Raw genomic sequence first — 12,940 nt, forward strand, 5'->3', positions numbered from 1 at the left:
TTTCACCATCCTCTTATGGACCAGCAGAGCTATATTTGCTTTTTTTTTTTTAATGAGTTGTTGCTCCCCCAAACAAAGTGCCGTGCATATTAATGCCGCCACATAAAGAACAACAACACTAATAGCATTAAACGGTCAGAGGTGGGCTGGTGGAGGAAAACTTGCTCTTTGCATTATGCTCCTTGCAGAGGCCTTAAGACAGGAGCCGGAAGTGAAGGCTCTGTTGCAATACCTCTCTTTTTCTATCTCTGTGGTGGGGCAGTTACAAAGCTGGGGGGGGGGGGGAGAGAGAGAGAGAGAGAGAGAGAGAGAGAGAGAGAGAGACCAGGAAAGAAAATAATGAAAACATCCTGGGCAAGCCAGCGACAGTGTGTGCAACCATCAGGAATAAGATAGCGGTTTTGGAGAAACATCATCTGCTAGTGAAAGGGAATATGATGATCCCTGTGTGTTTTAACTCAGATGCAAGCCTCACAGAGCTCAATGGGCATCTTCCTTGCAAGAAATTGTATTTTGTTTATTTATTAAAGTATTCATTTATACGCTACGCTCTTGCAAAACTTCAGAGAGGAGGGCAGCATCATTAAAATGTTTTATTCATTTTATTATTATTATTATTATTATTATTATTATTATTATTATTATTAGCATCCATCCATCTCAGGAGACAAGGAAGGACTGCATTTTTAACAACAAAATAAAGAACATAGGGGGGAAGAGTGAGAACGTGATTTTTTTATATAAAAAAGAAAGGCATGCTATATCACCATAAGAATTACAATTCCATATATTCTTATCTAATGTATAGATATTATTATCCAAATACATATTTATATTTATTTTTAATCTATATGTTGTAATGAAATCGAAAACTCGTTTATACACTTTTCCATGCAAAGTCTACATTTATAAGCAATCCACTCACAAGTGGCAAGAGTAGTCATGTCTTCAATGATTCAATGCAGCCATACATTAAAACATTTTAAAGCAATACAGAACAATCAGGGAAGTGGCTGGCTACTTTTAAAGAGAAATTTAAACAGATTTTTTTAAAAAAAGAGAAAATTTAGATAAATTTTAAACAATGGCATACAGCTGTTGGCATAAAAAAGTTCTCAAAAAGCACTTGAAAGTCAAATATAGGACGAAGTGAAGCCTTGGTGTAGTTTAGGGAGAGACAGAAATGGACTCTGGGACAGGCGGAAATTAACTTATTGCTTTGTAAAACCTACTCGAAGCAAATGGGAATTTTTACTCCCAAAACCATGTGCCTACGGTAGTTTACTTAAGTTTATATTTCACCTTCCTCCAAAAGAGCCCAGGGTTTCAAACAATGCTGATACAATACAATCAAAACTTCTAAAAACAGTTTAAAAGTCCTAAAACTCAACACCCGCTCTCAAAACCAGTAATTTCAGGGTTGCCAGGGCAGATCTTCCAGCCACCAAATCTTTGGGTAAGCAGGGAATGCTTTGAAATTCCTCCTGAAAGTTAACAACGAGACCAGGGTTCAAATCTGCGCTCTGCCATGAAGCTGACTCTCAGCCTAGCCTACCTCACAGGGCTGTTGGGGGAGCAATTCATTGAGGAGGGGGAGAAGAACCATGTGCACCAGCGCGAGCTCTTTGGGCAAGATGGTGGGATAGAAATGCAACAAAGAAACCGTATTAGATAGATGGCAGTCAAAAATCTTCGGTTTTCGAAGTACTTCTTCATCAACCAACTGGAAGGCGTAAAGAGATGGGGCCAGAGACCCAGACCTCTGTGTGTGTGTTGGGGGGGGGGAGGTGTGTTTCTATATTTTAGGGGGCCACCACCAAGAAGGCCACCTCTCTCAGAGGACACAAAAGATTTTGAGCAAGTCAATAAACAGGGATAAACTGTCAGGTTGTCTTAAGCCCGCCTTCCCCTCCCATTAACAACACCCTGGTTTAAAAACAAAACAAAACGAACAAACGAGAAAAGTGAAGCTTACAATCTGAAATGCCTTTCTTTCTTTCTTTCTTTCTTTCTTTCTTTCTTTCTTTCGCTGTCTCTTTCTTTTTCTTTCTCCCTCTCCCTCTCTCTTTCTCTTTCTTTCTCTCTCTCCCCCTCGTTCTCGCAACTTTCAAGATTCTTCGTCGGTTGCACTTTCTCGTGTGAGTGCGTTTTGTAAAATGCGTGTTCCATTCCAACTTAAAAAACAAAACAAAAGCCCAACCCTGCAGAACCCGTGAAATGCAATTCTTCTTGCTCTACCAACCTCCCCTTTTTAAAATAAAAATGCATTTATTTATTTATTTATTTAGTAAGTAAGTAAGTACCAGTAACCCAGAAGAAACAAAGACGGGGGGGGGGGGAGAGAGAGAGTCCGCTGACACCTGGCGGTTGGATCCCGCAATGAAGGGGTTAAGGCAACCAGCAGCCGAACTCTCGCCTTCCTAGAAAGGAAGGAGACCTTTGGAGCCAAGGCCCGGATGTTGTTGCGGGGAAAGAATAGCGGGTGCACCTTCCGGTCCCTTTCCTCTCGGGCCACGAAGGAAGAGCCCCATTGCCTCGCAGAGCAGCTGGAGGCTGGTTGCATGGAGGGAGTCGCCAGCGAAAGGTGCGGCGGTTTTGATTTTGTTTTTTGGGGGGTGAGCGGGGGGAGGGGGCGGGAAGTGGGGAACCCCGTTGCTGTGGGCGGCCGTGGAGGCAGAAGGCGGTTGCTCGGAGGGCGGCTTCAAAGGCTGGAGCCCGTAAGCCGCTGGTTCAAATGCCGCCTCTCTTAGGGACTAGGAACTTAGGGGAGCTGCTCTAGCCAGCTGTCCAGGGTTTCCGAAGGGAGTCCTTCCTGCAGATGCCATTGGGGGTGGATCCTGGGATCTCCTACCTTCAGAGATGGTGACCCGCCTTTGATTTTCGCTGCCCTTCGCCTCCAGAAAAAGAACGGGGGGAAAACTGGGTTAGGAACCATAATGTTGTGAAAACAAAACAACAACAAAAATTCCTTCCAGTAGCACCTTTTGTTGTTGTTCAGTCGTGTCCGACTCTTCGTGACCCCATGGACCAGAGTACGCCAGGCACTCCTATCCTTCACTGCCTCTTGCAGTTTGGACAAACTCATGTTAGTAGCTTCAAGAACACTGTCCAACCATCTCATCCTCTGTCGTCCCCTTCTCCTTGTGCCCTCCATCTTTCCCAACATCAGGGTCTTTTCTAGGGATTCTTCTCTTCTCATGAGGTGGCCAAAGTACTGGAGCCTCAACTTCAGGATCTGTCCTTCTAGTGAGTACTCAGGGCTGATTTCTTTGAGAATGGATAGGTTTGATCTTCTTGCAGTCCATGGGACTCTCAAGAGTCTCCTCCAGCACCATAATTCAAAAGCATCAATTCTTCGGCGATCAGCCTTCTTTATGGTCCAGCTCTCACTTCCGTACATTACTACTGGGAAAACCATAGCTTTAACTATACGGACCTTTGTCGGCAAGGTGATGTCTTTGCTTTTTAAGATGCTGTCTAGGTTTGTCATTGCTTTTCTCCCAAGAAGCAGGCGTCTTCTAATTTCGTGACTGCTGTCACCATCTGCAGTGATCATGGAACCCAAGAAAGTGAAATCTCTCACTGCCTCCATTTCTTCCCCTTCTATTTGCCAGGAGGTGATGGGACCAGTGGCCATGATCTTAGTTTTTTTGATGTTGAGCTTCAGACCATATTTCGTGTGCATGCACGAAATGCATGCACACTTCTTCAGATACCACGAAAGCTCATACCAAGAACAAACTTAGTTGGTCTCTAAGGTGCTACTGGAAGGAATTTTTTATTTTATTTTGTTTTGACTACGGCAGGCCATCACGGCTACCTACCCATAATGTTGTGGTTATGGTTTGATAGGGAGAAGATAGCAGAAGGGGGAGAAACAGCAACTCCCGAGGGGTTAAAGGCTGGGAAGGCATCAGAAGGAAATCAGAACGAGTGAAGGTGGTGAATGTCCTTTGTGAGTGCCTGGAGACGGTTGGAGGATGGATGGTGGCTAACAGATTGAGGGTGAATCCTGACAAGACAGAAGTACTGTTTTGGGGGGACAGGGTGTGGGCGGGTGTGGGGGACTCCCTGGTCCTGAATGGGGTAACTGTGCCCCTGAAGGACCAGGTGCACAGCCTGGGAGTCATATTGGACTCAACAGATTCCATGGAGGCGCAGGTTAATTCTGTGTCCAAGGTGGCTGTTAATGTTTTAGACCGGTGGTCTGTGGAACCCCAGGGGGGCTAGGTAACCCACCCAGGGGTCCGTGAGCACCATTCACATAACAAAAACGACCATAGAGGTGTCAACATTTTCAAATGTAGGGGGTCTGTGGCTGGCCTTTTGAAAAGCAGGGGGTCCACAGTACTTCACATAGGATTGGTCTTCAGTGGTTCCCAATTAGCTGAGTTACAGCCCCATCAGACAGGCCTTTGAAATGTAATACATTCAAAATGACCGTAACAGATTAGAGAACTGGGCCAAAGCAAACAAGATAAATTTTAACAGGGAGAAATGTAAAGTACTACACTTGGGCAAAAATAAAAAATAACAAAAGGCACAAATACAGGATGGGTGACACCTGGCTTGAGAGCAGTACATGTGAAAAGGATCTAGGAGTCTTGGTAGACCACAAACTTGACATGAGTCAACAGTGTGATGCAGCAGCTAAAAAGGCCAATGCAATTCTGGGCTGCATCAATAGGAGTATAGCATCTAGATCAAGGGAAGTAATAGTACCACTGTATTCCGCTCTGGTCAGACCTCACCTGGAATACTGTGTCCAGTTCTGGGCACCACAGTTCAAGAAGGATACTGACAAGCTGGAATGTGTCCAGAGGAGGGCAACCCAAATGGTCAAAGGCCTGGAAACAATGCCTTATGAGGAATGGCTTAGGGAGCTGGGTATGTTTAGCCTGGAGAAGAGAAGATTAAGGGGTGATATGATAGCCATGTTCAAATGTTTAAAAGGATGTCATATAGAGGAGGGAGAAAGGTTGTTTTCTGCTGCTCCAGAGAAGCGGACATGGGGCAATGGATTCAAACTACAAGAAAGAAGATTCCACCTAAACATTAGGAAGAACTTCCTGACAGTAAGAGCTGTTTGACAGTGGAATTTGCTGCCAAGGAGTGTGGTGGAGTCTCCTTCTTTGGAGGTCTTTAAGCGGAGGCTTGACAGCCATCTGTCAGGAATGCTTTGATGGTGTTTCCTGCTTGGCAGGGGGTTGGACTGGATGGCCCTTGTGGTCTCTTCCAACTCTATGATTCTATGAAATCTTTCATAAGTGTGGTGGAGGGGAGGTTAGATCAGTGTTTTTCAACCTTTTTTGGGCAAAGGCACACTTGTTTCATGAAAAAAATCACGAGGCACACCACCATTAGAAAATGTTAAAAAATTTAACTCTGTGCCTATATTGACTATATATAAAGTAATTCTCTTTAATTTTTCAATTTTTCCCACGGCACACCAGGCAACATCTCGCGGCACACTAGTGTGCCACGGAACAGTGGTTGAAAAACACTGGGTTAGATGGCCATCTATGATTTGGTTGGGATTCCTGCATTGCAACTTTGCAACTTTTTGCAGCTGTTGTTAAAGTTGCAAAACAACGAAGCATGGGGCGGAGCAATGGAGAAATCTCTGAAACAGCAATGGGATATCAGCTCAGGCATGATGGAGAACAGCAACAACCGGGAAAAGATAGACAAAACAGTTTACAGAAATAACATGGACAGAGTAATTGCCACGAACAGGAAGAACAAGGATATAGATTGAGTTCCTCATTTGTAGTTCTATAAATCATTTAATGTGTCAGCATGAATAGAAGTTATTAATATTGCAGTTGTTGTATAAGGGATTATTATTTTGACTGGGATGTAATTGAAAGTAGTAAGATTTTGCAACGCAGGAATAAAGAAAATCATCAAAACATCGATTGTAGCACACGGGAGGCCACCTAAATTATATAACTTGGTATTTGAACAATTGGTATTTGTAATTGTATTATAATTTGGTATTGTTATAACGAGGGTATTATTGGATTGAAATTGAAAATTAATAAAAAATATGATCTAAAAAGATTCCTGCATTGCAGGAGGTTAAACTAGATGACCCTGGGGGGGGGGGTCGAGTGTGTTTGTGTGTGTGAACGCACGCCAAAGTAAAGATGGGTGTCTTTTGCATGTACTGCAAGCTGTACAATGAAGATACCTGGTCATAGCTGTCAACTTTCCCTTTTTTTGCGGGAAATTCCCTTATCCCAGCGCCGTTTCCCATTGCCAAAAAAGGGAAAGTTGACAGCTATGGCCGTTTCCCAATGCAAAAAAAGGACGTTTGACAGCCTTCTCTTGGGCTGCCCCCCCCCCCCGGAATGAGGGTGGCGGAACTACCAAGACAACCCCCTCTGCTGCTGATCTTAACCCCTGAGAAAGTATGTAAGGGAGGAGAAGTCTTTCAGATCCCTCTTGCAAATTGTGCTCCATACTGTTAACCACACTCTACCGTTATCCTTTACAGTTTTCGGCCAGCAGCTACATCTCTGCGATCATGGTGAAATCATGTTGTGCAATAAACTGCAACAACAAATTTTTGCTGGGCAACAATATCTCATTTCACAGGTAAGGTGCCCTTAGGCTTGAACTGAATTTTCTCCATACTTGTTACATTCCCTGCATCTAGAAAGCTAGCAAATAATGGAGGATGTTCAGTGAGTGATGTGGCAGCATCATTGGTCTGATCTGGCAGGGTTCTTCTACCAATTTTTATGTTACCGTGTCAGAGAGGATGGTTTATAATTATGGCTTCCTCCTGATGTTCTAAGCAAGGAATCTTTAAATAAAGGTAAAGGGACCCCTGACCATTAGGTCCAGTCGTGTCCGACTCTGGGGTTGCGGCGCTCATCTCGCATTACTGGCCAAGGAAGCTGGCATACAGCTTCTGGGTCATGTGGCCAGCATGACTAAGCTGCTTCTGGCAAACCAGAGCAGCACACGGAAACACCGTTTACCTTCCCGCCGGAGTGGTACCTATTTATCTACTTTCACGTTGATGTGCTTTTGAACTGCTAGGTGGGCAGGAGCTGGGACCGAGCAATGGGAGCTCATCCCGTCATGGGGATTCGAACTGCTGACCTTCTGATCGGCAAGCCCTAGGCTCTGTGGTTTAACCCATAACGCCATGTATTATATATAATACATATATATTATTAACTAAAGCGGGAAACGTTTGAGCATTGAAATTATGTGAGCACCCCACCTGCAGTCTGAAATGGTACTGTCTGCATACAGCTTTGACTGCAAGCTCATTCTTCCCCATTGCTGAGCTGTAGTAATAATAATAATAATAATAATAATAATAATAATAATAATAATAATAATAATTTGTACCCCGCCCATCTGGCTGGATTTCTCCAGCCACTCTGGGCGGCTTCCAACAAAAATCAGATACAAAAATATCACACATTAAAAACTTCCCTGAAAAGGGCTGCCTTCAGGTATTTTCTGAATGTCAGGTAGTTGTTTATCTCTCTGACCCCTGATGGGAGGGCGTACCACAGGGCGGGCAGGGGGTTGGACTGGATGGCCCTTGTGGTCTCTTCCAACTCTATGATTCTATTATTCTACCGAGAAGGCCCTCTGCCTGGTTCCCTGTAGCTTTGCTTCTCGCAGTGAGGGAACCGCCAGAAGGCCCTCAGCACTGGATCTCAGTGTCCGGGCTGAATGATGGGGGTGGAGACGCTCCTTCAGGTATACAGGACCGAGGCCGTTTAGGGCTTTAAAGGTCAGCACCAACACTTTGAATTGTGCTCGGAAACGTACTGTCATCTCCACTCTGTGGTTCCGCCTCCACCGGCCCTGGTGATGCTCTGCTGCTCATAAAGTTGCACTTCAGGAGAGAGCCGGGGCATAGGAAGAGTACTGGGGACTACCTTCAGAGACTTGGTGGGCTGGATTAAGCCCACAAACTGGTAGTTCCCCAAACTAAATCTGTAATCAACACGCCGATGCTGGGATTCTTAGAAGCCAGCCAGTGTTCCTGCTTCCTTGCTCCTCTGCCCCCCTCCATCAACATCTGTGGCCCCATCTGCACTATAACTTTAAAGCAATATCATACCACTCTACACAGTCTGTTGGAGCACTTGGGCACGGTCAGGAAACAGCTCCAAATGTGAGAGGCCTGAGCTAGTTCACTTTGCACCAGTGAAAGGGAAAAATAAACGGCAAACTTCAGTCAGTGGCTTCATTTACTGGCAGGCTTGAGCATACACAGTTACACGTGTTTGCAGAGTCTCCTGCTAGAGCACTAGCAGGGGTACTCCTTTAGATGGAGAATTGCCACCGGGCCTGCACAGCAAAACTCACAGCAAAGTACAGATCCAGGTTGCAGGTTCATATGTAGCTCCAAGCACAGCACATAGCCCAGCAGCAGCGAGCAGGTAGGTGTCATACAGCAGAGATATTGTGCAGCAGGTAGAATTCGCTGGTGTAGTCCTCTTTATGTAGGCAGGGCAATCACATCCTGGCCGGATGCCAGTTGCTGATTCAGCAGTTGCCATGCAGATTTGGCCAGATATAAGCAATCAGCACTTACATTTTTCCTGGGCAAGAGTAAACCTCCTTCAACACAGTCATGGTTTCTCCCAAAGAATTCTGGGAGCTGTAGTTTGTTAAGGGTGCGGAGAGTTCTTAGGAGAACCCCCTATGCTCCTCACAGAACTATAATTTCCAGAGTTCCCTGGGGAGAGGGATTGGCTGTCAAACCCTTCTGGAGATTGTAGCTCTGTGAGGGAGAATGTGCTAAACTAGATGAACCAAGGGTCTGACTAAAGGTCAGGCAGTTCTTGCCGGGATAGCTCATTTGGTTAGAGCATGGTGCTAATAACACCAAGGTTGCAGGTTCAAACCCCGTGTGGGCCAGATGCATATTTCTGCATGGCAGGGGGTTGGTCTAGAATATGATCCTGAGGTCCCTTCCATCTCTCTGATTCTATCTCTCTATCTAATTATAGCCGTGTGTGTTTGTTTTATAGTTATGAGCACAGCTTCTGGTTATCTCTGAGGAGAGGAGTCTGGGACTTTAACCCATTTGTGCTTTGAACATGAATGCATTATTTAATATATATCTCACTGGTCATAGGTTTCCTCTGGGGAAAAAAGATCTGTTGAAAAAGTGGGTTTGGAACATCCGCCGCAAGAACTTCACTCCCACGCGGCACCATGTGATCTGCTCGGAACATTTTTGCGAGACGGACTACCTTGAAAACGTAGCTTCTGGGAGGCGGTACTTAAAGCCTGAAGCAATTCCGACAGTGTTTAACATACCCGAGCGGCTAAAGAAGGTAAATCTCACCCTCCTCCCATACATCTCATGGACGGATGCCTTTGCAATACAGTACGATTGTGCCTTATGCGGGGGTCTGGCTCAGAGTGTTTGCGTATATGCAGAAATGTGTGTACTCGAACCCTTGGAGCCGTCCCTTCACAAGTATACCGGTTTCCCTGTAGCTGGCTTGCTGAAAGGGCCTCGCTGCCCCAAGGAACTCAGAGCCTCTTAAAATTTGACTTTTTTTGTTGCACCTGGAGCCGCTGGCGAGAGCAGCCTCACCATGCAGGAACCCCTTCCTCCTTAGAGAGAAGAATCTTTGCCTCTCTGCCTTCCTTAGGGAGCAAGGCGCACTCTGTGCTCTGACTCCAGATGCCCTGGGGTGCTCTTGTGAGATCTCGTGGGAGCATTTTAGACCCAGTGCGTAGAGAGGGCCTTTATTACTTCCATAGCTGGAGGTGGTATGCCTCTGAATCATAAGTAGGGAGTGTGCTGGTGTGCTTGCACGCATGCTCTAGTTATCTCCCACTTGGACTACTGCAATGCGCTCTACATGGGGCTACCTTTGAAGGTGACCCGGAAAATGCAACAGCTGGACTGGAGACTGGGAGTGGCCACCGAGACCGTATAACACCGGTCCTGAAAGACCTACATTGGCTCCTAGTATGTTTCCGAGCACAATTCAAAGTGTTGGTGATGACCTTGAAAGTATACCTGGAGCGTCTCCACCCCCATCGTTCAGCCCGAACTTTGAGGTCCAGTTCCAAGCGCCTTCTGGTGGTTCCCTCCCTGCAAGAAGTGAGGTTACAGGGAACCAGGCAGAGGGCTTTTTCGGTAGTGGCACCCGCCCTGTGGAATACCCTCCCATCAGATGTCAAGGAAATAAACAACTATTTGCCTTTTAGAAAACGTATGAAGGCAGTCCTGTTTAGGGAAGTTTTAAATGTTTGATGTTTTAAATGTTTGATGTTTTAATATTCTGTTGGGAGCCGCCCAGTGTGGCTGGGGAAACCCAGCCAGATGTTCTGGGTATAAATAAATACAGTAAAGTATTGTTGTTGTTGTTGTTGTTGTTGTTTATTTTATTATTATTATCCCATAGGCCAATGGTAGGCCACTGCTGAAAGTTTTATTTTCATATAGGGTGGTAAAAAGAGGCGGCCCCACGTCCGCCGTGATCCTCCACCAAGCCGTCAGTTGAAAACCAAGGAGAGTGATGCAGAAGTGCCTTCCCCTGGAAGTGATGTTGTCGGGTTAGAGCACTCCTACTCTCTCCCAGCCAGTCCAGGTAGGTCAGCGACTAAATTTCACAAAAGGCGCTGCTGGAATACAGCTTTCTGTAAAAAGAGCCCAAGCCTGTGAGTTTGTGGAATGCTCTCCCCAGGGAGGTTGCAAAAATGTTCCTCTTCAGCCAGGCCTTTTGCTGACGCCCTTTTAAAATGTGTTGGGTTGTGTGTGTGTTACTGGATTACGTATTTTGTGATTTTATTTTGTGGTTTTATCTTGTGAACCGCCCTGAGACCTGCGGGTACAGGGCAGTATACAAATTTAATAGATAAATTGTGGGAATGTTAAGGATAGTAGGAGAGGATACATTGGTTAAATATTGTCACTCACGCTACTGAGTCATGTAGCGGAGCAGATTCCCCTCAATTCAGCAGGAAGCTAGTTTGCGGATTTGTTTGAATCGCTTTAGTTAAGCAATCCAATCTGGCTTGCCCAGATGGATTATTCCTGGTGTCCCCTTTTATCCGTCTTAAAAGACACAAGAGTCTTTCCTTAACAGTAACAAGACGTTTACTCACATTCAGTTCACAGTATGATCCCTGAAGGCAGGCTTTAGCTAGTAGCTACATAACAAAGTGTGAGTTCATCCCATATGGGGATTGAGCCCACGTGCTGCTGGCTGAGAGCCAGCAGACAGCAAAATACATTAAGAGAACAGCATCAAGAGAAGAAAATGGCTGCAGGAGAGCAGCATGGCAGCAAGAGGAAGATGGCTGCGTGACTCGGTTCTTTTATGGAGTCAGAGAGGGTCACACCCATCTCCCTCTTCACATGCAGGGGGAGGACACTACAGACCAGTGGAACAGGAAGTTATACTGACTGGAGTAACATCCCCCTGCCTGTGTCCACTCTAGGGAAACGAGGAATGTTGTATTTGACTGCTCCAATGGATTACATCCCACATAAATAACCCCTAAAAATATTTTTTTATTGAGCAACGTAATTTATAGTTTGCTATTGAGCCAATTGAATTGACCATCAAATGCCCCATCCTGGTATTCACCTCTTGTCCTTAAAAACTGTTAGCCCGGGATCTTCGCTTGGCATTTGCGCGGGAGCACGGCCTGACTGACCCCACGGCGGGAAAAGGCCATCGTTTCCTCCAGCCCAGGCCTTGGAGGGAATGCAGGGAGAGGACATGGCAAAACATCTCGGAGGAGCCCGTCGACAACTCGGACGCCCACCGCCAGCGTTTCCGCCAGTTCCGCTACGAGGAGGTCAAAGGGCCCCGAGAGCTTTGCAACCGGCTCTGGGAACTTTGCCACCAGTGGCTAAAGCCCGGGAAGCACACCAAATTGCAGATTCTGGAGCTGGTGATCCTGGAGCAGTTCCTGGCCAGTCTTCCCTGGGAGATGCAGGACTACGTCAAGGAAGAACAACCAACAAACTGTGATAGTGCCGTGACCCTTGCCGAGGATTTCCTGAAGAGAGGGCAAGGGGAAGAGGTGAGTTCATTCCCCCTATGGCAGATCCAGGCCACGGAGACCGGTTGCACAAGCTGATAGCATAGAGTTCCAACAAGAGTGGCCATCTCAAAGGGAAAGAAGCTGAGTATTGAGCATAGACTCAGGCAGAACTGCAACAGGGAACCTCTTGTGTGCGTGATATGTGTATTGGTGTGCCCTGTTTGGGTTATTCCTTCAGAGACACTGAATACAGTTGGTTTACACTGGTTCTGTTATTTCTTTCAGTCAAGGTCATGCTGTCTATAATAAGAGGCCAGAAGGAGCCTGGGTTTCTACTTTCTCTTTCTATCTCTTTTCCGTCTGGTGTGGTGTTCTGTATGCTTAGTGTTAAGATTTAGTCTTATTATAAGTCATCGTAGGTTTAAGTTAACTCTGTTGCAACTGGATTTCTTATGGACAGTGCCAATCCTGAACGTACTGGATCCAGCAGTCAGGCTTTTGTTGCGTTCTTAACACTGCCACATTGACGGCAGCTACCTCGCCAGCAGACACAGTGCCGCACAGACCTGAACAAACAGAGCCTATCCCTTTCTGGGCTGCGCCGCGTTCTCTCCCTCACCCGTTTTCCTGTTTGTAGGTGCGCAGGCCGCTGGCCGAGATGGCAGCCAATCTCCCCGAGTCCGAGAAGGCTCCCCCAGAGGTGCGGCGTTCGCTGCGGGTCAGGAGGCCCACCAGGAAGGGAGATGGAAGTTCTCCTGTGCTGGGTAACAATTCTTTGTGCTTCCCTTACGGCGGGTGAAGGGGGGAAATCCAGCCCTCCAGATGTTGCTGGACTCCCATCATACATTGACATTGCTTGCAAAGGCTGATGGGAGTTGTAGTTCAGCAGCACCTGCAGGGCCAAAGGTTCCCCACTCCTGTTCCTGTGACATGTCTTTTCTCT

At 46.3% G+C, this 12,940-nt stretch overlaps 1 protein-coding gene across 1 annotated transcript in view; it reads left to right on the top strand.

Annotated features, from left to right (window-relative positions):
* Positions 1-2,484: 2,484 nt before the first annotated feature.
* Positions 2,485-12,940, top strand: part of LOC117042627 (zinc finger protein 585A-like) — a 28,728-nt gene continuing 18,272 nt past the window's right edge. The window contains exons 1-6 of the mRNA XM_033142175.1: positions 2,485-2,584; positions 6,500-6,600; positions 9,119-9,320; positions 10,448-10,592; positions 11,618-12,036; positions 12,635-12,761. Of these exons, the coding sequence (XP_032998066.1) occupies positions 6,530-6,600; positions 9,119-9,320; positions 10,448-10,592; positions 11,618-12,036; positions 12,635-12,761 (964 nt within the window). The 5' untranslated portion in view covers positions 2,485-2,584; positions 6,500-6,529. The remainder of the gene's footprint in view (positions 2,585-6,499; positions 6,601-9,118; positions 9,321-10,447; positions 10,593-11,617; positions 12,037-12,634; positions 12,762-12,940) is intronic.

The sequence above is a fragment of the Lacerta agilis genome, chromosome 2 (assembly GCF_009819535.1).
Source record: "Lacerta agilis isolate rLacAgi1 chromosome 2, rLacAgi1.pri, whole genome shotgun sequence".
Taxonomy (NCBI): Eukaryota; Metazoa; Chordata; class Lepidosauria; order Squamata; family Lacertidae; genus Lacerta; species Lacerta agilis.